At 42.6% G+C, this 27,037-nt stretch overlaps 1 protein-coding gene across 1 annotated transcript in view; it reads left to right on the top strand.

Moving 5' to 3' along the window:
• Window positions 1-27,037, top strand: part of SNCAIP (synuclein alpha interacting protein) — a 163,537-nt gene that overhangs the window by 132,205 nt on the left and 4,295 nt on the right. Inside the window, exons 7-11 of the mRNA XM_052643684.1 lie at window positions 2,853-2,978; window positions 10,158-10,327; window positions 16,291-16,383; window positions 16,962-18,030; window positions 19,304-19,374. Of these exons, the coding sequence (XP_052499644.1) occupies window positions 2,853-2,978; window positions 10,158-10,327; window positions 16,291-16,383; window positions 16,962-18,030; window positions 19,304-19,374 (1,529 nt within the window). The remainder of the gene's footprint in view (window positions 1-2,852; window positions 2,979-10,157; window positions 10,328-16,290; window positions 16,384-16,961; window positions 18,031-19,303; window positions 19,375-27,037) is intronic.

Genomic DNA, 27,037 nt, shown 5'->3' with positions numbered 1-27,037 from the left:
ACATATAAAATATTTCTGATTATCTTGAACTCCTCTGAACTTTACTTGCTAAAGAAGCTGCTGAAATATCTGAGAATATCCAGTTTTCTTCAGTTGTCCGATTTGAAAATAAGAGTGTTTGAATTGGATGATTCGCTAAAATCTCTCCCATTTTACAATCTTAATGTTTAATATCATGGAGCAAACCAAGTCACCACAAGCTTGCCAGTGACCATTGAAGATAGCAGGGCTGTCCTTTTCACCAGCAAAGGCACAGCAGCTTGCCCTCTTGATATTTCTTAGACATTGGCTTCTAACCAGTTGGTCATGGCATTGATCTTGAGATGCCCACTCATCCAGATCTTTTTAGGAGTTAAGATCACATGATTCAGATGCTGGAAAGGATATGGAGGGGAGAACCCTCCTACACTGTTGGTAGGAATATAAGTTGATGCCGCCACTGTGGAGAACAGTACTGAGATTCTGAAGAAAACTAAAAATACAACTACCATATGATCCAGCAATCCCACTCTTGGGATATACTCAGATAAAAGCATAATTTAAAAAGATGCATGCACCCCAGTGTTCACAGCAGCACCTGTTTACATCAGCTAGGACATGGAAGCAACCTAAATGTCTATCAGCAGATGAATGGATAAAGAAGATGTGATGCATGTGTACAGTGAAATATGACTGAGCCACGAAAAGGAATGAAGCAGTGCCGTTTGCAGGGACATGGATAAACCTAGAGACATTCATACAGAGTGAAGTAAGTCAGAATGAGAAAAACAAGTATCATAGAATATCATATATGTGTGGAATCTAGAAAAATGGTACAGATAACCTTATTTGCAAAACAGAAATAGAGAGACAGATATAGAGAACAAACCTCTGGATACTAAGGAGAGAGGATGAATTGGGGGTTTGGGGTTGACATATACATACACTACGATGTATAAAACAGATAGCTAATGAGAACCTATCGTGTAGCACGGGACCTCTACTCAAGGTGCTGTGGTGACCTAAATAGGAAGGAAATCTTAGAAAGGGAATATATATATATATGTATAACCGATTCATTCTGCTGAACAGTAGAAACTAACAACATTGTAGAGCAACTGTGCTTCAATAAAAATGAATTAATCATCTGTCTCCAAATTAAGGTAATTCAGTTTTGGGTTTTTTTCCCTTAAAATAGGAAAAGTAACAGAAGTTGTTCTACCTTATACATTTGAAACATCACTTGCTCTGGTATCAGTTTCAACTTCCTTTCTTTCTTTGCCTCTGAAGAAGAGAGCACATAGGCCTCTCTTTTATCCACCTCCAGCCACCCAGCCCTGGCCTCGGGGCTCTGCCCCACCTCATTCTCTCTGGACATGGAGGGTTTCCCTTCCAACAAGGTCTGTGTTTTTGCAGCTCACCCTGCTTTGCCAGGGTACATTCTTGGTTGGTTGCAGGGTATTGACTACATTTTCTTTTCTTTTTCTTTAGAGGACTTACTTTCTGCTTGCTCCTGTGAAAAAAAGTGTGGTGCATATATGCGGTCTCTCCCTGCTATCACAGTTGCTTTCGTAAACAGTGCCCCGTTCCCCACATGAGGGGAGAAACATGAAAGGAGTTGGCTGTTTTGATCCAACATTCCTTTAGCAGATTAGTTGGCATGTTCAGAAGGTGCAGGCAAATTTAATCCAGAAAAGTATAAAAGTTCATGACCAGTCCTAGCAAATAACTGGGGAAAAATCCTTTAAAAGGCTAAGGAGAGGTTCAAGCCTCTTTGAAAGGCATGATCATCTTTTTAAATGTCACATTCCACCCACTAAATTTCATGCTGTTGTTTTTACCACTCTTGTATTTTTTTAGCATTATATTTAATTTTTCTATTTTAAAACCCTGAAATCCCATCCCCCTGCTTTCTCCTGAGACTAAACATAACATGAAAATACCAAAAAAGACTCAGTGGGTAAAATGCAAACAGGTTATGACAACACGCACTGACTGTTCTGTCTTTGCTTTGGAAAGGTTGTGTTCAGAGGTTTGGTGCTCTTTAACATAGAAGAGAAACCTTTACGTTTCAAATACCACCACCAATTGATCAGAAAAATCAAGAGGGTCCCAGTTTTATTTCAGTGTGGTTATCTTATGCTTAACAACTTTATATGTTTCCCCTTTTTGGAAGCCTGCTGATTGAAAGGTGTGAGATTACGAAGTCATAGTTGAAGGGTGATAAAGTAGAAACCAGTTATCTCAATAGTTCAAGGTTTTACAATATTCTTAAAGCTACCAGATAATTTAACAGAGTAGCAAAAATATTGCCTTGAAATCAAAAGACTTGGATTCTGGTTCCAGCATTGACTCCGTCTCACTGTGTAACTTTGCGGAGATGCTCAAACTTTCTCTGAATCAGTTTTTCCACCTGAAGAATATGGAAGCAAAACAATCTGAGATAACTTTCTGCTCTTTGAATTCTCAGCACTATTCTCTTTCATTGACTTTAGTCAGAGATTCATGAATTTTCAGTTCATACAGAATGGAAAGGTTCTCTTCATAGGGTGAGCGTGGCTATAACTAAGCTTCACATGTTGGAGTTTTATTTTCCTGTCTTCTTATTAGGCCTCTCCACATGTTCAGCTGCTCAGTCATGTCCGACTCTTTGCGACCCCGTAGACTGCAGCACACCAGGCTTCCCTGTCCTTCACCATCTCCTGGAGTTTCCTCAAACCATGTCCATTGAATTGGTGATACCATCCAACCATTGCATCTTCTGTCACCCCCTTCTCCTCCTACTTTCAGTCTTTCCCAGCATCAGGGTCTTTTCCAGTCATTTGGCTCTACATGACAGCCGAATTAATTCCAACTTGTCCTTGTGTTTATAGGAGAAGATTCTGCTGTGGCTTCTTCAGTTCATGCAAGAGCAGGGCATCTCGCTGGATGAAGTGGACCAAGATGGCAACAGTGCTGTTCATGTGGCCTCCCAGCATGGCTACCTCGGGTGCATACAGGTACACAGGCCCTGCTTCTCTGGAGAAATGAGTGCAACAAGTAGTAAAACAGAAAATGGGAATTTAAATGTCTAGATAAATCAACTTTGTCTCTTTAGTGGATAATAAAAGAATCAAATTGATATATTTGTATTTCCAGAAATGCACACAGTTCAGTCAGTTCAGTTCAGTCGCTCAGTCGTGGCTGACTCTTTGTCACCCCATGAATTGCAGCACGCCAGGCCTCCCTGTCCATCACAAACTCCCGGAGTACACTCAGACTCACAGCCATCGAGTCAGTGATGCCATGCAGCCATCTCATCCTCTGTCGTCCCCTTTTCCTCCTGCCCCCAATCCCTCCCAGCATCAGAGTCTTTTCCAATGAGTCAACTCTTTGCATGAGCTGGCCAAAGTACTGGAGTTTCAGCTTTAGCATCATTCCTTCCAAAGAAATCCCAGGGCTGATCTCCTTCAGAATGGACTGGTTGGATCTCCTTGCAGTCCAAGGGACTCTCAAGAGTCTTCTCCAACACCACAGTTCTAAAGCATCAATTCTTCAGCGCTCAGCTTTCTTCACAGTCCAACTCTCACCATACATGACCACAGGAAAAACCATAGCCTTGACTAGACGGACCTTTGTTGGCAAAGTAATGTCTCTGCTTTTGAATATGCTATCTAGGTTGGTCATAACTTTCTTTCCAAGGAGTAAGCGTCTTTTCATTTCATGGCTTGCAGTCACCATCTGCAGTGATTTTGGAGCCCAAAAGTATAAGTCTGACACTGTTTCTACGGTTTCCCCATCTATTTCCCATGAAGTGATGGGACCAGATGCCATGATCTTCGTTTTCTGAATGTTGAGCTTTCAGCCAACTTTTTCGCTCTCCTCTTTCACTTTCATCTAGAGGCTTTTTAGTTCCTCTTCACTTTCTGCCATAAAGCTGGTGTCATCTGCATATCTGAGGTTATTGATATTTCTCCCAGAAATCTTGATTCCATCTTGTGCTTCTTCCAGCCCAGCGTTTCTCATGATGTACTCTGCATATAAGTCAAATAAGCAGGGTAACAATATACAGCCTTGACGTACTCCTTTTCCTATTTGGAACCAGTCTGTTGTTCCATGTCCAGGTCTAACTGTTGCTTCCTGACCTGCATATAGGTTTCTCAAGAGGCAGGTCAGGTGGTCTGGTATTCCCATCTCTTTCAGAATTTTCCACAGTTTATTGTGATCCACACAGTCAAAGGCTTTGACATAGTCAATAAAGCAGAAATACATGTTTTTCTGAAACTCTCTTGCTTTTTCCATGATCCAGTGGATGTTGGCAATTTGATCTCTGGTTCCTCTGCCTTTTCTAAAACCAGCTTGAACATCTGGGAGTTCACAGTTCACGTATTGCTGAAGACTGGCTTAGAGAATTTTGAGCATTACTTTACTAGCGTGTGAGGTGAGTGCAATTGTGTGGTAGTTTGAGCATTCTTTGGCATTGCCTTTCTTTGGGATTGGAATGAAAACTGACCTTTTCCAGTCCTGTGGCCACTGCTGAGTTTTCCAAATTTGCTGGCATATTGAGTGCAGCACTTTTATAGCATCATCTTCCAGGATTTGAAATAGCTCAACTGGAATTCCATCACCTCCACTAGCTTTGTTCGTAGTGATGCTTTCTAAGGCCCACTTGACTTCACATTCCAGGATGTCTGGCTCTAGGTAAGTGATCACACCATCGTGATTATCTGGGTCGTGAAGATATTTTTTGTACAGTTCTGTGTATTCTTGCCACCTCTTCTTAATATCTTCTGCTTCTGTTAGGTCCAGACCATTTCTGTCCTTTATCAAGCCCATCTTTGCATGAAATGTTCCCTTGGTATCTCTAATTTTCTTTAAGAGCTCTCTAGTCTTTCCCATTCTGTTCTTTTCCTCTATTTCTTTGCATTGATCACTGAGGAAGGCTTTCTTATCTCTTCTTGCTAGTCTTTGGGACTCTGCATTCGGATGCTTATATCTTTCCTTTTCTCCTTTGCTTTTGGCTTCTCTTCTTTTCACAGCTATTTGTAAGGCCTCCCCAGACAGCCATTTTGCTTTTTTACATTTCTTTTCCATGGGGATGGTCTTGATCCCTGTCTCCTGTGCAGTGTCACGAACCTCAGTCCATAGCTCATCAGGCACTCTATCTATCAGATCTAGTCCCTTAAATCTATTTCTCACTTCTGCTGTATAATCATAAGGGATTTTATTTAGGTCATACCTGAATGGTCTGGTGGTTTTCTCTACTTTCTTCAATTTGAGTCTGAATTTGGCAATCAGGAGTTCATGATCTAAGCGACAGTCAGCTCCTAGTCTTGTTTTTGCTGACTGTATAGAGCTTCTCCATCTTTGGCTGCAAAGAATATAATCAGTCTGATTTCGGTGTTGACCATCTGGTGATGTCCATGTGTAGAGTCTTCTCTTGTGTTGTTGGAAGAGGGTGTTTGCTATGACCAGTGCATTTGGGCAAAACACTATTAGTCTTTGCCCTGCTTCATTCCGTATTCCAAGGCCAAATTTGCCTGATACTCCAGGTGTTTGTTGACTTCCTACTTTTGCATTCCAGTCCCCTATAATGAAAAGGACATCTTTTTGGGGTGTTAGTTCTAACACAAGCATTGGCATAAATAGCTGTCTGGGTCTCTCCTTGAGTGTCAGAGGACGTTGACAGGGTCTCTTGCCCTTTCAGCATTGCCTGATAACCCCAGTGCTGAGGACAGTAGATGATAAGTACCCTGTGTTCTCCAGATAGCAGAAAACCCCTGTCAGACGGATATCGCTCAGACTGTCACATGGCAGGTGGGCCGTTCCTGCTGTTATTAGCACACGTCGCCTTCCCAAGTGTCTGAAAAAACAGGACTGAATTTTCAGGAAACAATTAGAAAAATTCCTTAGAGTGTCAAGTAGTATGACACAGTCGAGACACAAGAGATGCAAGTTGTGTCCCTCAATGGGGAAGATCCCGTGGAGGAGAGCATGACAACCCACTCCAGTGTTCTTGCCTGGATAACCCCATAGATAAGGGAATCACAAAGAGTCTGGCTATAGTCCATGGGGTTGCAAGGAGTCAGACACAACTGAGCGACTAAACACATGCACAGCAGCTAGTAGGCTGGGGAGAGACGGTCCTGTGGTTTTCTCCCTTTCTTTGTAGTAGGACTGAGCTTCTTGAATACATTCAAAAAGCCCAGAACTGATTCTAGGAAGCCCTTGATATAGACCCCCTCAGCCTGTGGGCAGCCTTGGCAGGGCCCTGATTGGCTAGCCAGTCCACCCAACAGCCTCAGGTGGCCTCACCCTTTTAGCCAAACATACCTAGAGAATTTTACTGTGTCTTATGTGTGTAGTGATGGAAAGAGGTTGGGGAGTGGAGCCACAGGAGGTGGCATCCCCCTGCCCCAGCCACCTGAGGGGACCTCCAAGAGGGCTGCTTAGAGAGTACAGGCTTCCTACGAGAAGCGGGGTCGGCGTCTTGTCCCGCAGCTGAACGCAGAGCTGCCCGGAGCTGAGCCACACCAGGGCTGCCGCTCACACAGCGCGTGACGGGGGCCCTGAGAGGAGCACATGGATGTGAAAACTGGGCAGGCCTCCTATAGGTAATAGTTTAACATCTGCTAATCCCAAACTCCAGGCCTCCCCTCTCCCACCTGCCTGTACAGCATGGGGAACTATTTTTAGGATCTTGGGATTAAACCATAATGGAAAAGAATATATAAAAAAGAATGCCTACATGTGTATAACTGAGTTACTTTGCTATATAGCAAAAACCGACATAACATTGTAAATCAACTGTACTTCAACTTAAAATTTTTTTTTAAATAACTGGATAGGCCTTTTCAGCTAGAAGGTATAAGGCTCTGACTGACAAAACAGTAAGGGAGGAGGGCTGAAGGGGAGGAGGGACAGTGATGGTGTAAGGAGAGGGAAAGCTTTGAATTGAAACAAAGTTTAGAACTGGCCTGGAATTTACTTTAGGAACATAAATCATCATTACCAGAGTCTGACCAATCACACCATTCTTATCATCGAAAATGACCCAATATCCATGGATTTGTTCCCACATCTGCCTGAAATGTAGGAAGAGAGCAACTGACAAGGTATGGGTGAAGGCCATGATTAAAGAAAATACTTTTACCTCACCAGTTTCATAGAGTTCAAAATATCTTATGTGTACTTGAGAACTCTAGGAAAACAGTGCTCTTTTTCACCATATTTGGTAATATTTCTTTTATTCCAAACTTAACAGGCACTTACCAAGGTTTTCCCGTGTGCTGGTAGACTATCTGAAAGAGAAAACTGGGCAGTGAGAACCAGTTGCTCAGAAAAGCAGAGAGGATTAGGAAATGACAGGAGAAGATATGCGAAAGCTGTAAATATGAGACAAGAGCTGAATAAAACCAGAATGCAGAGGCAATAGCAAAAAGATCTCTACAGGGTCTCCTCACATGCAACTGCTCTGTGGAAAGCCACATTAACAGCAAATATTCCAAGTGTCTGAGAAGTTTCCCCACTATTGCTGGCAAAGCATGCATCTTCTAATTTGAGACACCCAGTTGTGAAAGGAGTGATGAGAAATCAAAGTGTATAGAAAAGAGAGAAATTTAAATTACTACCAGGGTCTGCAGAAAGATGAAAGGAGTAGCATTGCTTTTTGTGGAGGAAAAATAATTGAATGAAGACTGAAAACTTCATTTTTCCATTTAACAAAACACCATCATATTTAATAGTCTCAAAGTAGAAAAGAGTAAACTTTTATCAGCTAATAAATGACTGCAAGCCAAAGAAAACTGGCTGATATCACTAATTCTGTTTGAGATTTCAATTTTTTTTTAATATGTAAGGAGAAGCAGTCTGTCCTTTCAGCGTGTTCATCTCCACTTAACACAAATGATATTTTTGGCACTAGGCACCATGGATGTGGAAACTTGGATACTCTTGGAAGTAAGTCTCTCCACTGGGTGTGAGAAAAAGTAGGTTCAAAGAGATTGGAAGTGGAAAAGGGAGTGAGCAAGTGTTGCTATGATGGAGAGAAAACTGCAGAGGCCAGAGCCAAGGGGAGCGTTAACAGTGTGTGTTTACGCTGGGTCTCTGGGAGCCCAGTGAGGGGTGGGGATACTCTGTGAGCTGAGTGGAAGTGACTGTAGGGCACAGTGACTTTTCATGGCAAGTAATCCTGAACTGAGTGGAAAATGAAGCTCCTTAGTGACCTCTGAGTCTGAGTAGTCTAGAAATTTTAAAATAGCAATTATTTCTTGTGGAGAAAACATTATCTATTACTAAAATAAATCCGGAGGTCTACAAACTCATCTTGATAGTGTCAAAAAAATAGATCAGATTATAACAGTTGATTAATATTGATGTGACAGCTTTTTGTGGAGTCTGTTGTTACCACAGCATAAAAACTAAAGTTTTGATTTTTAAAAATTAACGATGGCAGGGAATTCTCTGGTATAACGGTGGTTAGAACTCCGTGCTTTCATTGCCGAGGGCACAGGTTCAATCCCTGATCAGGGATCTAAGATCACACAAGCCAAAGTACAGTAAAAAGAAAATAAATTAACAATCTCAACCATGCCGCTTCAAATCTTTCTCCCCTATAGTAATGATACCTTGACAAGATTCCTTAACTTTTTGCCTTTGTTTGACTGTTAACATATACTTCAAACCAATTGAAAAAATCTCAGTCTTATTTCTAATTCAAAGTATTCTCCTCCCCAGCCCAGATCAGCTTAGGGTAGAAGGAATGAGTTTGGGATAGAAGCTTGACTGGCTTGTTTCACACCACCTTAGCTCCTATTCACCGCTCTCTCCTGGGCTCCACTGTTGAGGACAAATAGGGAGTATGGAGAGAGAAAGTCAGCCGTCTCTTTGCTTAACTGGCAGGGGTCATGGCATCTCCCTGAAAGTTGTCTTGCTTCTTTAGCTCACTAAGGTTTGCCACTGATGTCCTCGGGAGCAGCCTTCAGGGGCTGTGGATGTGGTGGGTGGGGTCTTTGGAGGGTCCTTTAGAGCCTCCCCACAGCTACCTGACAGGGAGATGCGGCCCCAACCTTGCACCCTCCTCCCCATACAAGCCTCTCCACGGTGTTGCTTCCCACTGCCTCCTGCTGCTAAAGAACCTTCTCCATTTTCATCAGGTGATAATAAGCTCACAGCATGCTCCCTTCTACAACATCTGCTCAATCTATGGGGACACATCCTCGGCAGGGCACGTGGTGAGAATACGGGCCCCTGCCATGACAATTCTCCCCTGTTCTTTTTATCTCTGATTGGGTAGGTTCCGTACCAGATCAAATGTGCTGCCCAAAAAAGAACAGGTAAAAAAAGCCTTCTTTTTCTTATGGGCATCCCTAAATTCATAAGCCCACCCACTGAAAGAGACAGAGCCTCTCACTGCAGACACTGCCCTGTTCATCTCATGAAGGAAAGGACTCCAAAGGACAACACATCCTCCTCTCCTTCCCAGTGTCCTTCTGAGGCTGGGTGGGGTTGATAGTAAGAAGGTTGGTCAGCTGTGTTGTTGTAGGTTCTGAAGGGAGGCATCTGATACTGACTGCTAAAATCTCACTAGAAGTCCTCTTTGTATGTGAGGCTCCTTGCCCCAACCCTGTCCTGCTGTGGACTCTGGTGACTGGTTTTGGAACAACAGGAGAAGTTCCATTCAATCTTCTGTTACAGTCATTAAAAAGTAACGTTTATGGACACACCTAAGGAATATCATACTACATAAGTCAGAGAAAAGCAATTATAATGTATCAGTTATATGTGGAATCTAAAAAATAATACAGATTATTCTGTATACAGAACAGAAAAAGACTCACAAACATAGGAAACAAATTTATGGTTATCAAAGGGAAGAAGGAGGTGGGGGAGGGATACATTTGGGAGTATGAAAGTAATAAATACTAACTACGGTACATAAAATAGATAAGCAACAAGAGTTCACTGTGTAGCATGGGGAACTATATTCTATATTCAATATCTTGTAACAACCCATAATGGAAAGCAACCTGGAAAAAGGAAATACATATATATATATATGTATATATATATAACTGAATCACTTTGCTGCACGCCTGAAACTAACAAAATTGTAAATCAACTATACTTCAAAAATCTTTTAAAAAATGATGTTTAGAGGGAAGTCCTGACGGATCACGTGTCTCTGCCTTCTCTAACAGACCCTGGTTGAGTACGGAGCAAATGTCACTATGCAGAACCACGCAGGGGAGAAGCCTTCCCAGAGCGCTGAGCGCCACGGACACAGCCTATGCTCCCGGTACCTGGTGGTGGTGGAGACCTGCATGTCGCTAGCCTCCCAGGTGGTGAAGCTCACCAAGCAGCTGAAGGAGTGAGTGACCTGCTTGTTCCATGAGAACCCGGTCTGGCCAGTCGTGCTTAGGTGTCCGCCCGGTCCTCAGAAGGCTCCGTCGCATGGGTGGTACCGGGAATGCCAAGTGTCCCCCTCATCTTCTTTCCTTCCCTCGTTCCAAGTTCTCACAGCTAGTGTTCATGCTAAAGATGCCATCTCTGTGGAGGCAAAATGATATTTAAACAAAAAAAGAATGCAGAGCAAGCTTCCTCAGCAGGAAACTTAAGCCACAGTGAACTAGGGGAGAGAGTCTCTCTCTGTCTTCACATCTCAGGGCCCCAGATGATGTAGCGGGCACAGAAAGCACATGTGGGCATCATTCCAAACTTCAGTCCTTAATAGTTCAGCAAATTATAAAGAGCGTGAGAGAGAAAGTTTCAAGATGAGCCAGTTTCTCAGTTTTCTCAAAAAAGAAAAATGTATATTTGGGAAAGTACAAGTACCCTGGTAACCATTGCCACAAATTTATTATAAAAATTAAGCAGACAATTCACAAATCCTCAGAATGAAAAATCCTCAGAATGTGAACTCAGCATGACATTACTTGAAACACTCTTTGTCTAGTTAAGCCCAGCTCTTTTTTTAATGAAATAATGAAGCTGGTACACATTACATAACCAGATGTCAGGGAAGCATGGCTGGGAAGTTGCCATGATGTGCTTGAAGAAAGGAGGGCCCAAGGCGAGGCCATCTGGGGGGCTGTTAAGCAGGTTGAAGGACTAAGAGCTGAGGCCCCTCTAAGGGGACAGAGGTCAGCCCTTGGAGAACACATTGGCCAAATGACCATTGCCATACTGGTAAGGGAATCATCGAAAATCAAGAATAGCATTCAAAGTAATGGTAACAGAGTAGGAGGATAGACCTTAAAAATTAAGTTTTGGGGGATAAAAGTGAAGTTTTACTTTAAAATTATAAAAAATATTTTTTTTCTTCTTTCCTTGTGAAAAAAGATCTGTAGTTGGTGGGAGGCCTTAACTGGTTAGAAGTTAATTCATGCAACAGTGACAAGTCCTTAGATCCTCTGGCTCCTCGCTAAACTTGGGAAACATTTCTCTCTCTGCTTCTGCTCTCATACCTTAGAGGTTAAGAGTTTCTGCACTCCTCTACCCTTCCCCTGTCAGTACCTAGAATACTGTCTGTAATGAGTTTAGGCTTTCACTAGAAAAAAATTTAAACTTAAAAATTAGAGGGGTTCCTTTCTCTCTGACAGTCCTCTGCCCAGTTACACAAGACTCCCCTAGGGCAGGTGAGCTAAGCAAGCTTTGAAGGTCTGGATGTAACTGAAGGGGAAATGCACACAAATTCCTAATTCCCTCAGGAAGTTATCTTGTCAAGGCAAACATACTTGTACACATGTCTTTATGTACATGTGTAGGTATTTCTGAAAAGAAGTTCCTAGAAAAGGAATTATCAGAACAAAGGTACATACATGTGGATTTTTGTTGTCCAACCACTAAGTCACGTCTGACTCTGTGACCCCATGGACTGCAGCACACCAAGCGTCCCTGTCCCCTCCCGGTCTCCCAGAGTTTGCCCGAGTTCATGTGCGTAGAATCGGTGATGGCTATCCAACCATCTCATCCTCTGCCACCCTCTTCTTCTTTGCCTTCAGTCTTTCCCAGCACCAGGGTCTTTTCCAGTGAGTCAGCTCTTCATATCAGGTGGCCAAAATACTGGAGCTTCAGCTTCAGCATCAGGCCTTCCAATGAGTATTCAGGGTTGATTTCCATTAGGATTGACTGGTTTGATCTCCTTGCTGTCATGATACTTGTAGATAGATGCTGCCTAATATCCTTCCAGAAATGGTGTACCAATGGATACTCCCCCCAGTAGTGTATGGACATATCCATCGAGAGGAACTTTAAAATAGTCCAGTGGAATGTTTTTTTCTAAAGGTTTGTACTCAGAGAAAAGACTGAAAAACCTTTCCCTCAATCTCTCAGCACAGAGTTGGAGAGACTTTCCTGAGCTTTAAGTAGTTGCTTTATTGGTAGAACTCTTCAAGGTCAGAGTCTTGGCTGCTCTCTCTGCTGATGATCCTGGGATAAATCACACATGTATGCTAATAGACAGCAGTTATTCCACTGTCTCCAAACTGAAGGCTGCAGACAGTTGTAGTCAAGCCAATGAGAATATGAAATAAGAGAGGTTAAGCTGGAGACCCTAGTTTTGTACTTACTGTGTGTCTCAGTGAGACTGGCGAAACTAGAACAGAAATTCATTTACTCTATTTAGTCCACTGTACCCTTCAGACTCTAGGGCACCAATAACATCAAAAGGTGCATGAGGAAGGATGGAAAACACTAGTTTTTCAGTCCAAAATTGTGAGTGGGAGACAGTCTTGAGTGCCTTTTCCTCCTAGGATATTTTTACCAGTCCTTCACCAATATAGCTGTTATTTAGAAATGGTACCCTTCAGCTCTCTTAGACATCCTAATCTATAAGCATAGGTGTCAGTGGGTTGAATTGTGGCCTCATAAAATGATGTGTTGGAGTCCTAACCCCTAGGACTTTGGAATGTGAGCTTATTTGAAGATGGGTCTTTACAAAAGTAATCAAGTGAAAATTAAGTCATAGGATTGGGCCCAATCCAAGATGACTGGTGTCCTTGCAAAAGGGGAAAGTCTGGACAAAAAGACAGACACACACAGGGAGAAGATAATGTGCACAGGAAGGCAAAGATCAGGGTGATTCATTCAGAAGGCAGAGAATGCCAAAGATTGCTAGTGAACCACCAAACACTAGGAGAGAGGCAGAGGGCCAATTCTCCCTCACAGCCCTCCAAGGAACCAACCTTGTCAACACCTCGGTTACAGACTGCTAGCCCCCGGAACTATGAGAAAATAAACTTCTGTTGTTTAAGGAAGGCAACTTGTGGTGCTTTGTTAGAGCAGCCTAGCAGACATACTGGACAAATGCTCACATATTTTCACATATTCATATTTCACATGCTCATATATTATAATTAAAGTTGATTTGTCCTTTCTGAGGGCTTTTTTAGAATCTAGATAATAGAGTCCTTTTTTTCTCCATCCATACCTGGGATTCCTGTCATCAGTCAACCTAATTGCTTCCAAATTGTTTTCTTGACTGTGTCATAATTCACATTGACACCTAAAAACCCTTTAAAAGGAGACTGTAATCTTACTTCATCTATTTTAATCCCTCACCTAATGTTTTTCTAAAATACTTGACAGGCAGTACCAAATTTCAAAGTAGGAAAAGTAGAAAGCTCTTGTGTATTTTTTGTTCCTTGTTTATTCTTTAGATTAGGGTCAGCAAACTATAAACTATATATACACTGAGGCCCAATTCACCCTATCACCTGTTGCTTTTTTTTTTTCCACCACCTGTTTTTGTAAAGTTTTATTGAAACAGAGCCATACACATTCTCTTACATATTACTGAGTGTTGATTTCACAACTACATAAGCTGAGTTGAGTAATTATGACACAGAATTTGTGGTGTGCAAGCCTAAAATATTTAATATTTGACCCTTTAGGGGAAAGTTTGCTGGCTTCTGCTTTATTTCAGTGTGTGAGTCACAGAATGAGCGAGATAAACTAAGATCACAGACTTCTTAAGGCTTAGGGATGGAATGTTAGTACTAAGACTGACCACTTCTGAGAAAAGGAGAATATCTGGGGCTGGTGGAAGAGTGTTATGCAAATCCGATCTCTCAGAATTACATTTAGGTAGCTGACAGCTGTTGAGGATGTGCAGTGACATTTGGCAAGGAGAAGACTGAACTTCCTCAAGCCAGCATCGAAGATTCAGCAGCTCTTTTAAGGACACTTAAAACTCATGGGTTTAGTTCTTCCTTCTGACTCATGGGAGCTGCTACCGGTTTTGATGCTTTGTTTTCTGCTCCTGTATCAAATTACCACATTCTCAGTGGTTTAAAACCATGGACATTTATCTTACAGTTCTGTAGGTCAGGATACCGGAATGAATTGCTCTAGATTAAAATCAGGGCCTTTCACAGTCTGCTTTCGTTTCTGGAGACTCTCAGATGAAAGTCTGTTTCCTGCTCATTCAGGTCATGTAGCAGAATCAGTTTCTTGCTGAAGTCTCTGTTTTCTTGCTGTCAGCTGAGAGTCATTGCCAGCTCCTCGAGGCTACTGCATTGCTTGGCTCACAGCCGCTTCCTTCATCATCAAAGTCCCCAACCGCAGGTAGAGTCCTTACCACACTTTAAGTCCCTCTGATCTCCTTTTCTGCCTTCTCTTCACTGTTACTCATGTGGTGAGATTGGACCCACCCACAGTCCAACCTTAATTCCCTTTTTATCACAAAAGGTAACATACTCACATCTTCCAGGGATTAGGATGTGATAGACATCTTTGGGGGGCAGTGGGGAGCACCGCAGGAATACTACAGAGATCAGTAAATACTGCTTACTTCTTTAAAATCAGAACCAGTTTAATTTACTTTTTCAAATTCTATAATAATATGTGTTTTCTAAACAGATTTTGCCTTCTTTAACCTGTGGCTTTTAACCCATTTTCTTAAGTTTAAATAAAGCACATTCTGAGGTATATGCTTCTATGTCTAGAGTAAATCAGCTGTTGCCATACACAGTTTTCTCTTTATACAAAAGATACCAAGTTATTTACCTGGTAGATCAGCTGGTTGGAAAAGGCAATGGCAACCCACTCCAGTATTCTTGCCTGGAAAATCCCATGGACGGAGGGCCTGGTGGGCTGCAGTCCATGGGGTCGCTAAGAGTCGGACACGACTGAGCAAGTTTACTTTGACTTTTCACTTTCATGCATTGGAGAAGGCAATGGCAACCCACTCCAGTGTTCTTGCCTGGAGAATCCCAGGGACAGGGGAGCCTGGTGGGCTGCTGTCTATGGGGTCTCACAGAGTCGGACACAACTGAAGCAACTTAGCAACAGCAGCAGCTCAGCTGGTAAAGAATCTGCCTGCAATGTAGGAAACCTTGGTTCGATTCCTGGGTCAGGAAGTTCCCCTGGAGAAGGGAAAGGCTAAGCATTCCAATATTCTGGGGCTTCCCTGGTGGCTTAGATGGTAAAGAATTCGCCTGCAGTTCGGGTGACCTGAGTTCAATTCCTGGTTGGGATGATCCCCTGGAGGACGGCATGGCATTTTTACCTGGAGAAGTATTTTTACCTGGAGAATCCCCCTGGACAGAGGAAACTGGAGGACTACAGTCCATGGGGTTGCAAAGAGTTGGACACAACTGAGTGACTAAGCATAGCACAGCATACCCAACATGGAAGCAGTTTGCTTCCTTTGTTTTATTTAGCTTTTTTCTGATGGCTAAATTAACTCAATTACTTTATAAATTCAGACAATTTAGGGAGAGTGAGTAACGTTTTGGAGTATATCCTTCTAGCTTGGGGTGTGGCTGGGGGTTGAGGAGAAAGAGAGAGATTTCTTAAAAATGAGATAATGAGATTATATTACACACAGCATTTTGTAACTTTTTTTTTTTACTTAAGGAAAGTAAATTACACTCTGTGTGTGTGTGTCTGTGTCTGTTTATATAAATACACTTCATACTGTATAGTTTATATATATACACACACACATATATTAGGGAAGCTTTTTCTATGTCGCAAATATTCAGATATATTATCATTCTTAATAGCTGCCTTCCTAGAAATAATTATAAATTGATTTACTCAGTCTTAGTGATGAGCATTTATGTTACAGTTTTCTTACTAATGGGCTTCCCAGGTGGCGCTAGTGGTAAAGAACCTGCCTGCCATGTGAATAATAAATATCTTGTTGAGTACTTCTGATTGTATCCTTAGGAACATTTCTGAATTATAAGGGTGAAGATTATGCACATTTGCCAGCTTTTAGATTTATTGCAACTTATTGCAAATTATCATGAGAAAAATGTATATCTATTAATTTATGGTAGTAGCCATGTGTCAGAGAACTTATTTGTTTGGATTTGTTTTTTCCAGACAGACAATGCAACGTGTCACACTACAGAACCAGCTCCAACAACTTCTTGAAGCCCAGAAATCAGAGGGCAAGTCACTTCTTTCTTCACCCAGGTAACACCAGAAGTGGTGGTGGTTAGGATTGCTAAGTGTCTTTAATCTCTGAGCCGTTTTCTTGGACTTTCCTTTATTATCTTTTTAGAAGATAACAACAGAAGACATTTTATTTTTATAAAGAGGAATAAAAATGAGCTATCATAGGGAAGAAGGCACTGGATCTAGGGTCAGAAGACATGAGTTTATCTCTAGCTCTGCCATTTCTTCTTTCCACGACTGTAAACAAGTCACTTACTCTTTTAGAGTCATTTTTCCTTCAACTATGAAATGGAAATAAGGATATGTAGGCTCATAAGGTTGTTGACGATGGGATTGGGAAAATTTGTGCAAAATTGATGTGTAAAAAAACAAAACAGTAGACACATTTGGCAGTCACAGCATAAGGTATGAGGCATCCCATTCTGGTTATGGTTGCCACCATGGAATGTTTGTAGTTTGATTGAAACAGACATTATTCTTATTTCAGTCTTAGTGATGTGGAAGTTATTCGCAGCAGTAAAGCCACGCAGTGGTTCATGGCTGAGTTATTTTAACCCAACAGGAGATCATCTCATATATCCTCCATCCTCTTTCAGTTTACCATCCTCCCCAGCTTGCAGAAAGTCCCAGTGGAAGTCCCCAGACGCAGAGGATGAGTCTGTAGCCAAAAGCAAACCAGGAGTCCAGGAGGGGATTCAGGTTCTTGGAAGCCTGTCAGCATCCAGCCGGGCTAGGGCCAAAGTGAAAGACGAAGATTCTGATAAAATCCTACGTCAGTTATTAGGAAAAGATATTTCAGAGAATGTCTGCACCCAGGAAAAGCTGTCGTTGGAATTCCAGGATGCTCAGACTTCCTCGAGACATTCCAAAAAGATCCCCCTGGAGAAGAGGGAACTGAAGTTGGCGCGGCTGAAGCAGCTGATGCAGCGGCCACTGAGCGAGGCTGACACGGACTCCAACAACTCTGAGGACCCCAAGGGCACCCCTGTGAGGAAGGTTGACAGGCCCAGACCGCAGCCCATCGTGGAGAGTGTGGAGGGCGTGGACAGTGCAGAGAGCCTCCACTTGATGATCAAGAAACATACCTTGGCATCAGGACGCAGGTTTCCTTTCAGTATCAAGGCCTCCAAATCCCTGGAAGGCCACAGCCCATCCCCCACCTCAGAGAGCAGCGAGCCGGACTTGGAATCCCAGTGTCTGGGCTCGGGAAACACCCCCTCAAGCCAACCCTCTGGAGAAGCCCCTCAGCCCAGCCCTGACAGCGCAGCTGCCCAGAAAGTGGCCACGAGTCCCAAGAGTGCCCTCAAGTCCCCGTCGTCCAAGCGCCGGACATCTCAGAACTCAAAACTCAGGGTGACCTTTGAGGAGCCGGTGGTGCAGATGGAGCAAACTAGCCTTGAACTAAACGGAGAAAAGGAACGAGAGAAGGGCAGGACCCTCCAGCGGACGTCTGCTGGTAGCGAATCAGGGGATCAGCTCAAAAGGCCTTTTGGAACCTTCCGATCCATTATGGAAACACTCAGTGGCAACCAGAACAATAATAATAACTATCAGGCATCCAGCCAGCTGAAGACCTCCACCCTCCCCTTAACCTCCCTTGGGAGGAAGGTGACAGATGGTAAGGGAAACACCGGGAGCTCTGCTAGCAAAGGAAAAAATAAGGCGGTGAGTGCTGTTTGGAGAATGTCCCTTTTATTCTTTTAAATTAATTATGTTATTCCTAACACCACAGATTACAGCCCTTGGCCACCTTGAGGGAATCCCTGGAAGAATTCTAAAGGATGCATGGAAAAACAGACTCAAGGGTTTCTAATGAGATAAGTTGTGTTGAGTACCTTTTACTCTTCCTTTGGAAATTGAGAGAGGATGATTAAACAGATCACAGGAGATTATATCCTGGTCCCTCGATTTCCCCAAGTAGTTTGATCATTGAGAATTAGGAATTGTAGACGGGGAGGCATGTCTATAGGGCTAGATTACAAAATCAGTGTGAAATCAGGCCCCTCTTTATCCCTGATTCTGCCTCAGGAAGAGTTAGTTCTCCTCATGTGACTGGACAGTTTATTCTTGAGCCCAATTAAACAGTATACAAATAGAAATTCTATTTCTAAAGAATTAACTACTCAGCTTCAGAAAGACCTTTGGAATAAATATGCCGCAGGAACCTCCACATTGACATTTTAAGACACAAGCCCCTAAGAAAGCCCTAGTGATCTACAGTGCTTGCCCACACACAGGGGATGGCAGAGTGTGTGCCATGAACTGCACTGTATAATTGCATTTATTGTAAAACCACATGTTATAATCTGGATTTAAATCCTGTGAGTAAGAGATGCGAACATCTTTTTAGGTAATGTTTCCTGCATGCTTTGTGCCTGTTATGCCCTTAAAAACATGGTATAGCAGCCAAAATGTGAAACCCTCTGTGAAATAGAAGGACCCAGAATATCCTTCACAGTAACTAGAGAGTAACACCTGCATAATTTATTATTTGTCATAAGGTACAACCCCATTCTGGTGAGGTCTAAGAACTTTCTAGATTCTTTTTGCAGTACCAAAATCAAATTTTAGTTAATATCACTCCAATTAACAACACACAAATTTTAACTGCACATTGATTTCCACTGAGTTGTCTTTGTTATAAGACTTTAGCATGTATTTGCTTCAGCTTAGAAAAGTCACGCTTGTGCCCCTGAACACCAGGCCTTTTGGATTAAATATGTCCAAACTTACATTGCTGGAATAAAACTTCTCCAGGTAACTTAATGGGTCCTCTCACTGAAGAGTCAAAGATCTCAGCAGTTCCCCATGCACCGTAAAGTGTGTCCGAAGCATCTATCCTTTAACCTGTCTCCTGCATGCCTCCTGTTTATTGAGACGTGTGCATGTGCTGAGCTTGTTGCATGTGTTCAGATGATTTTTAATTGCACCTCTCTAGGAGATGTACGGCAGCTGCATCAATCTTTCCTCTAACACGCTGATTGAAGAGCATCTGCGTAACTATGCACGGTACGTGGTGCTAGGGTGTCTCCACAGCAGTGCCAGGCCTTCGCTTTAAATTGCATGACCTTTTAAATTGTGGTCATAGTGCACTTTTTGCAGGCGCTGACACCTAGGAAGTAGAAAATTCTGACTCCTCTCCCAAATAGAAGCTGGCAGATTTGTAACTGGTCCTTAGAAAGGGAGCAGGTACCCACCCTAATGGAGGGGCTTCATTCCAGTAGCAGAGAGCAGAGGAATCTACTCAGAGCACAAACAAGCTGTGCTTCCCAGCTGACCTTGACTTTCAGTCTTTGTTTTAATGGTGGGCTTCCCCGGTAGCTCAGGTGGTAAAGAACCCGCCTGCCAATGCAGAAGAGCCAGGTTTGATCCCTGGATTGGGAAGATCATCTGGAGAAGGGAACGGCAACCCACTCCAGTATTCTTGCCTGGAGAACTCCATGGACAGAGGTGCCTGGTGGGCTGCAGTCCATCGGGTTGCAAAGAGTCAGACAAGACTGAGCAACTAACGCTTTCACTTTCTTTCACATGACTAAGTATAGAAATGACACTTCCTGCCATGGGTGGAGTGAGTCAGCCTCCTATCATAATCAGAACTTTGAAACTGAGCTGAGGTTCTTCATTGCTGGTTATAGACTGAAAGCTCCTTTAGTCAGCAGTCTGCTGCCCTCAGGAGAGCTGAGGTCCTGCCATGCTGCAGTTAGTTCAGCGTTCGGAACTGCAGTGCTGGTCTGTCTATAAGCCAGGCTGTGAGAACCCACCACCATCAACAACCAAAAAAGGCCTTTCTTCAAGACAATATTTGTGATTCAAAAGGCATGGACTGTGTATATAGAAGGATCATCTCAAGGTCCCCAGTGACTCAGGCTGCTCCTTGAGCAAAGTCCTTGTTGGGCATAGCTTTCCTTCATCCCCAGGATACACACAACCCCTAACAGAGCAGGAGGCAGGGGAGTGCTTAGCAGAGAGCAGCTGACAGGGAGGTGCTGCAGTCAAGTGCCTTGTGACAGGCTTATTCCAGGAGAGGTAAACCCCTAACCCCCTTTCAAAAGGGCTCATCTTTAGATTAAGACTATGGCATGCCTTTTAGCACCCTTCCAGAATCCTCCAAAATGTTCGTGAGGAGACGTGTTTATATATAATAATTGCAGCTACACAAATACAGGCGAATGTGTGGTGGATATAAATGTTAGTTCAGAATCCTAAGGTGTAAGAAATGTCACTCTCTTTTTCTTTCCCTCTAAATCAAATTTAATCCACTTCATGTCTCCGTTCAGGCTAGAGGAAAAGTAAATCTGTCATTTTACAGGGTCCCCCTAGGGATCTCATTAATTCCATACATAAGTTGAAGGAAGCCCCTTGGAGCTCTGGTATTCACGGGTCACCCTCGTTCTGCTCAGGTCAGGCTCACACGTTGCCTAAGTCTGGGCTGCCTCCCGCCACACTGGAGCAGGGCGTCTTGGCCAGTGCTAAGAGCCCAGTGCCTGGATTGGGAAGGAAATAGAAAAAAAAAAAATACCCATTCCCTTCCCAGATGTTGGTATCAGCCCACTTCTGTTTCTCCCAGCCTATCTTGACCGTCCTTGTACCCTTCTGTGTCTGCATCTTAGGTTCTGTCTTCTAGTACCTGGAAAATTCTGACTTTGTCCTTAAAGGGAAATCACCAATAATACTCTAAGGCAAGGAAGCACAAAGGCTTGGGGAACTCCTTTGAAGCAGGAGGGAAAATACCTCTCATTTCTTCCAGGCTCCCACAGCACCTGAAAACAAGATAATTAGTATCACAGTAGATTCTCCTGCTAGATGTATTTCATCCTGTCTTCTTACAAGCAGGGAGACAAAGCTAACAATCTACTATAATAGGATTACAGAGATCAGAGCACAAAAGGAGGTTATGAGGCTACTCAGATATCTGACAACTGGGTTAACACTTTCCTTCTCAGTTAAAGGAACAGTCCTTCTGAAGACTCAGTTTTGAACCTATCAGATTCACTGGCTTTATGTATTAAGAGAGTTTTCTTTCAGTAATAAAGAGAAACCCCAAAATTGTAATTATAATTCAGATATTTAAACATCCAGACCCCCTCCCCCTCCCTATCATATAAAATCAATGTGTATTTTATCATAGTTTTAGTTTGACATGTGTTCCATGAAAAGTGAAAATGCACTAGTTTGTTCATTGTAGAGTGAAAAGTTTTCTCCTATTCACTAACCACACACAGAGGTAGGGAGGACCAGCCCAGTTCTCTCCTTAGATAAAGTAAGGATGACTATATCTAGTTAAAATAAAGATCCCTCAGAGAAACAAGCTAGCATGGGAATGTGAACATGCAAAATACCTATTTATTCTTGTTTTGCCTTTGGGATCCATAGCACAGGCATCTCACAGAAAGAGGGGAAAAAAAGGAAAAAGCTCAAATGCCTATCTATCAGTGATGCCTTCAAATCTTGACCCAAGAATTTTCTTGAAGGCTACACAGTTCCTCTGGGGAGCAGGGATTGCCTGGGATCGTGTAACTTTGGAAAGCAGTGGCAGCCATTGGGTTGAAGTTGGCTCTCAGCATTATGCCACTGGTGACCCTATCAGAATGTCCCTGGGAGAAAGAGAGGAGCAGTGGACCCTTCTTCCAGCCCTATCCTTGAATCATGTTTTAGTTCTTAAGATTTTTTTCTCAGTAAAGGAAAAATAGAGAATGAATACAACATTCTAATGTCAGCTCTGTGAGGGGGGTTCTCTTTGCTATTTATTTTTTCAAATTGGTCACAGTTTGATAGCAAAGAATCTAAATGTCTTTTCAATGCCCTTTAAAATTAGATTCAACTCTGTTACTTGGAATAGTTTTCTCAGTGTGTTTCAACTGCAGAGGATGACTTTGTTTATAACAAGCAGATTTATCTTTACTTTTTTTTTTTTTATAAAGGACAAGTTGGTTTTAAATTATTACAACTCCAAGGGAATGTTGGCAGTTACTTATCTTAAAATGCCAATAAGACATTCATTTCCCAGAGTTTAAGTCTATGTGAGATCTGTAACACATAAAGAGAGCATCGATTCCAGTCCCTGATAGACAGATGGCATTAACCTCTGGCCACCACTGGTCATATCCTCTCTGAGCACAGTGGCACCATGGCCTGAGGGGTTAGCATCAGGAAGCCCCTAATCCTATCACCAACGTGGGAGCAGACTCCTTAAAAAGACATTAAGCAATAAACACCATTAGTGTGGGTTTTACTGCCAAGGAATTAGCCACGCTGGGACTTATACATCCGGAGCCAAGAGCTAGCAGCACATATTTCATATAGATGTCAAGACTGTTCAACAGCCACTTCAGAAAGAGTGGCAAATTTGGACTGAAATGATGTGCAATGATGTAAGGATATGGCAGTGGTCATCTGCTGTACCCAGTTGGAGGTTAGAGTTCAGGGTACCCCTACTGTGCATGTGCATACACACACACACACACACACACACACACACACACATCTGTCCTTATTGTCAGGAAAGATTGCTAAACAGAAAAGTGAGCCAAAGACAGGGAAGACATTGGGAAGGTAGAGGTGAGGCCCTGGCTGAAACCTGTCCCAGGCAGTGTATACCCTCGGCCCCATTGAACAGCATTCCAGAATCATGATCGAAGATGCAGGGAGAACAAAAAGGAATCTCTGATCCTGGTACTAAAGCATTTTTGCCATCATTTCTCTGGGTATAAATGAAATAACCACACCTTAATCTTAAATTTGTGACCTGAAAGTATTTTCAACTTTTAGAGATTCTTGAAGGGATAATTACCCAGTCATAGGAGTGTGACCAAACTAGCTGAGATTATGTTGATTGCATAGTTCTAGACTGAATCCCTGAGAGCACACTGACTCTTACCAATTTAACAGTTCAGAAAAGCTTGTCAGAGTGCTAGTACTAAAAAGGGGTTTGGTAACCCTGTAGGAAGAGTTTCTGCCCCCACACTACAGTTTTATGTTCTGATCTCTGATGTGAGTATATTTTTGTGTTTTTGCATCTGATATACTAGTTCTGGGGTCCACAGCCAGAAGTTGGTGTAGCTGGGACAACCACCTCTGCCTTAGAAAGCCCTAGAACTCATCTGTCTCCTTTCCCTATAGCCCTCCCCACATTTGCCCAGTTTCCTCCTGCTCAGCTCTTGTCCCACCCACCCCCACCTCTGCCTCCCTAGGATTCACATTCGTTTCAGAGAGAAAACCTGTGTTTCATACAGGTCCCTGTGATGTGTCCCAGTCTGGAACCATTTCTCCAGATTACATCCATTAAGTGACAGCCTCTCCTCTGAAATGGGTCACAGTTTGGCATTGTTCTTGGCTGTTGCCTAGTAGAATCTTGTGTGTGGAGAAAAATGCCCATGTGATGGGGAATTGTTCACATGATCAGCTTTCCAGTGTCTGGGCACAGCTTAGCAAACCCTTTAAATAATCTGCCAGGGTTTGCAAGATTCATGAGAGTGTGATTCACACATGGAGTTTTTATTCATAAGTTCCTTATACCCTCTGGGAAAAGGAGAAAGCATATTCTATCACAGGAAGACAGTAGAACAAGGTTTAGTATCAAAATGTGGTGAGTTGAGATATAGAAGAAGCTATTGCAAAGAAGAACCCATGTTCTATCTCAAAGCACTGCACTTGGAAGGCAAGAAATGAATGTGTGGAACACCTATGGGCTGCAGGTAGGAGGGGACAGAGGGGAGATCTACCTTGGAAACCAAAATCCTCCCATCAGAAATACACCCTTTCAGCATACTCATCTGGTTTAGGTGTACTCCCAACAGTTATGAACGAACAGTTCCCTTCTCCCTCCTCCACTTCCTTTCCGCTCCCTTCCCCTCCCCCACAGTCCGGTTTGGAATTGTATAACCTCCAAAGGGGATGAATGTAGAACCAGTGTCATATTTGTACCACGTCTGCCACTACTACACTGTCTTTGCACATTAAACTGTCTATAAACTCTCCTAAGCCTGGAGTTTTAAAGAAGCCGTAAATCACTTGAATTTTTAAAGTATCAGGTAGAGACTTTACCCAAACATCTTCTAGTGTCTTCACTGAGAATCCCTGCTCCAACCACAGCCATCCGAGCTATCCCTTCCCACGTGGAGGACAGTGCAGCTGTACGACTCTCCTGGATGCCAGACCCCTGGATTGCCAGTGTCCTTTGTTTCAATACTGTCATTAGCAATTTTGCCATGCCAGAGTAAGGCATGTTCCTTCCTTTAGCAAGAGAATGATCAAGAGAAAATTGAGAGGATGTAGTTAAACCATGGTCAACTCCGTGAAAGGAGTAAGAACTTCCTGGGAGTGGTGACCCTACTAGCACCATCATACCGCAGTCTGTACCCCAGTGTCTAGCTTGGTGCCTGGCACAGGGTAGGGACTTTAGAATATATGAAGGAGAGGAAGCTAGAGAGAGGGAAAGGAGGAAGGAAGGGAAAAGAAAAGACCAAGCAAGCCTGTCATCCTGAAGAAAGAATGGTATGCCCTGTAGAAGCCTAGGCCTTTTGATTACAAGTCTACTCCCCTACAGTGAGTTTAATATTGAGTATTTCAAGTATATATTTTTATTCTTTGAACCAGAATCTCATTTTTTAGAACATGGGCATTTACAGATATGCTCTCAGTGAAGGTCTGAAGGAGATCACAGAAATAGCTAAGTCAGTCTACCTGTTTTGGCCATCAGTAGGAATATGCAGTCCATACTCATGGGCCATTTTAGGCAGATTCTCTAAAATAACTTGCCATCTAGTCACCCTGGGCTGTAGAAATATGGAATCCAGGCACAGATGAGTCAGCAGGTTAGATTACTTGAAAAACTCTTACTTAAATTTAAGCCTTCTTTCCAATTTTGGTCACAGAGAATGTGATTTTATATCCAAAAATGAAATCAGGAGCAGCAAATTATCTGAATAATTCATGCCAGAATTACCCAAACAGTTTTGCTTTTTAAAAAAAATTTTGAATACTGGCTATTCAGGACTAAGTAATTGATGGGTTCAGGGAGTCTTGAATCATCCTGATATTATTCAGATAAAAGCCTCAAATTAACATTTTACTTGGTATTGACTCAACTCTAATCACGCTGGGTTTTGTTCTGCACAAAGTGCTCTTAGTGTTTTTAAACACAGCACCCCTTATATTAAAGTAGAAATACTTCCTCAGTGTCTAAATTATGATGATATCCTTAGACTTTTTTTTAAGTTTTATTGATTTTTATATTTTTTGTCCAGGTGCTATAAGTACATGTGATAGTAACACCTTATAACAAAAACTGGCTGTCCATGTGTCCAGCCTCCCCTGTTCTCATTCCTGCTCCCCTGAATCAGACATTTGCTTTGCTTTTAGGTGTTTTCTCTAGTATTCTGTATTTCTCAATAACACGCTTATATGGACTTTCAATTTTAGATATTATCTTTGTTGTCTATTGGCATCTTACTATAGAAGATAAAAATGATAGCTGCCACTTATAAAGCACTTACAATGTACCAAAAAATATTCCAAGTACTTCATGCATATTGACTTTTAATCTTCACAGTGAATGACACAATATGGTAGATATTATTATCTAAATTTTCCAGATTGGAAACCAAGACCCGGAGAAATTATATATCTTGACCAAGATTACACAGTACCAGTGGTAATAAATTATATATCCAGGGTTTCAGCTCAGTTTGGTTCCAAAATCCATGTTCTCAACAATGAACCAACTTTGTCCAGCTCTATTTGGACAAATTTGGCAACCAGCACTGCCCCCCATTCCAACACACACACATATACACACCTGCATCCTCTTCCCACCGTCAATATAGTTGTATCACTCTTGGGAGTTAAATCAGTATTTGGTGTTTATTATTATTCAGTTCAGTTAAGTTCAGTCGCTCAGTTGTGTCCAACTCTTTGCGACCTCATGAATCACAGCACACCAGGCCTCCCTGTCCATCACCAACTCCCAGAGTTTACTCAAACTCATGTCCATCGAGTCGGTGATGCCATACAGCCGTCTCATCCTCTGTCGTCCCCTTCTCCTCCTGCCCCTAATCCCTTCCAGCATCAGTCTTTTCCAATGAGTCAACTCTTCACATGAGGTGGCCAAAGTATTGGAGTTTCAGCTTTAGCATCAGTCCTTCCAATGAACACCCAGGACTGATCTCCTTTAGAAAGGACTGGTTGGATGTCCTTGAAGTCCAAGGGACTCTCAAGAGTCTTCTCCAACACCACAGTTCAAAAGCATCAATTCTTAGGTGCTCAGCTTTCTTCACAGTCCAACTCTCACATCCATACATGACCACAGGAAAAACCATAGCCTTGACTAGACGGACCTTTGTTGGCAAAGTAATGTCTCTGCTTTTCAATATACTGTCTAGGTTGGCCATAACTTTCCTTCCAAGGAGTAAGCGTCTTTTCATTTCATGGCTTGCAGTCACCATCTGCAGTGATTTTGGAGCCCCAAAATATAAAGTCTGACACTGTTTCCCCATCTATTTCCCATGAAGTGATGGGACCAGATGCCACGATCTTCGTTTTCTGAATGTTGAGCTTGAAGCCAACTTTTTCACTCTCCTCTTTCACTTTCATCAAGAGGCTCTTTAGTTCCTCTTCACTTTCTGCCATAAGGATGGTGTCATCTGCATATCTGAGGTTATTGATATTTCTCCCA

Source organism: Budorcas taxicolor, chromosome 7 (genome assembly GCF_023091745.1).
Source record: "Budorcas taxicolor isolate Tak-1 chromosome 7, Takin1.1, whole genome shotgun sequence".
NCBI classification, from domain to species: domain Eukaryota; kingdom Metazoa; phylum Chordata; class Mammalia; order Artiodactyla; family Bovidae; genus Budorcas; species Budorcas taxicolor.
The sequence above is the reverse complement of the archived record's forward strand: the minus strand, read 5'-3'. Positions and strand labels throughout refer to the sequence as shown.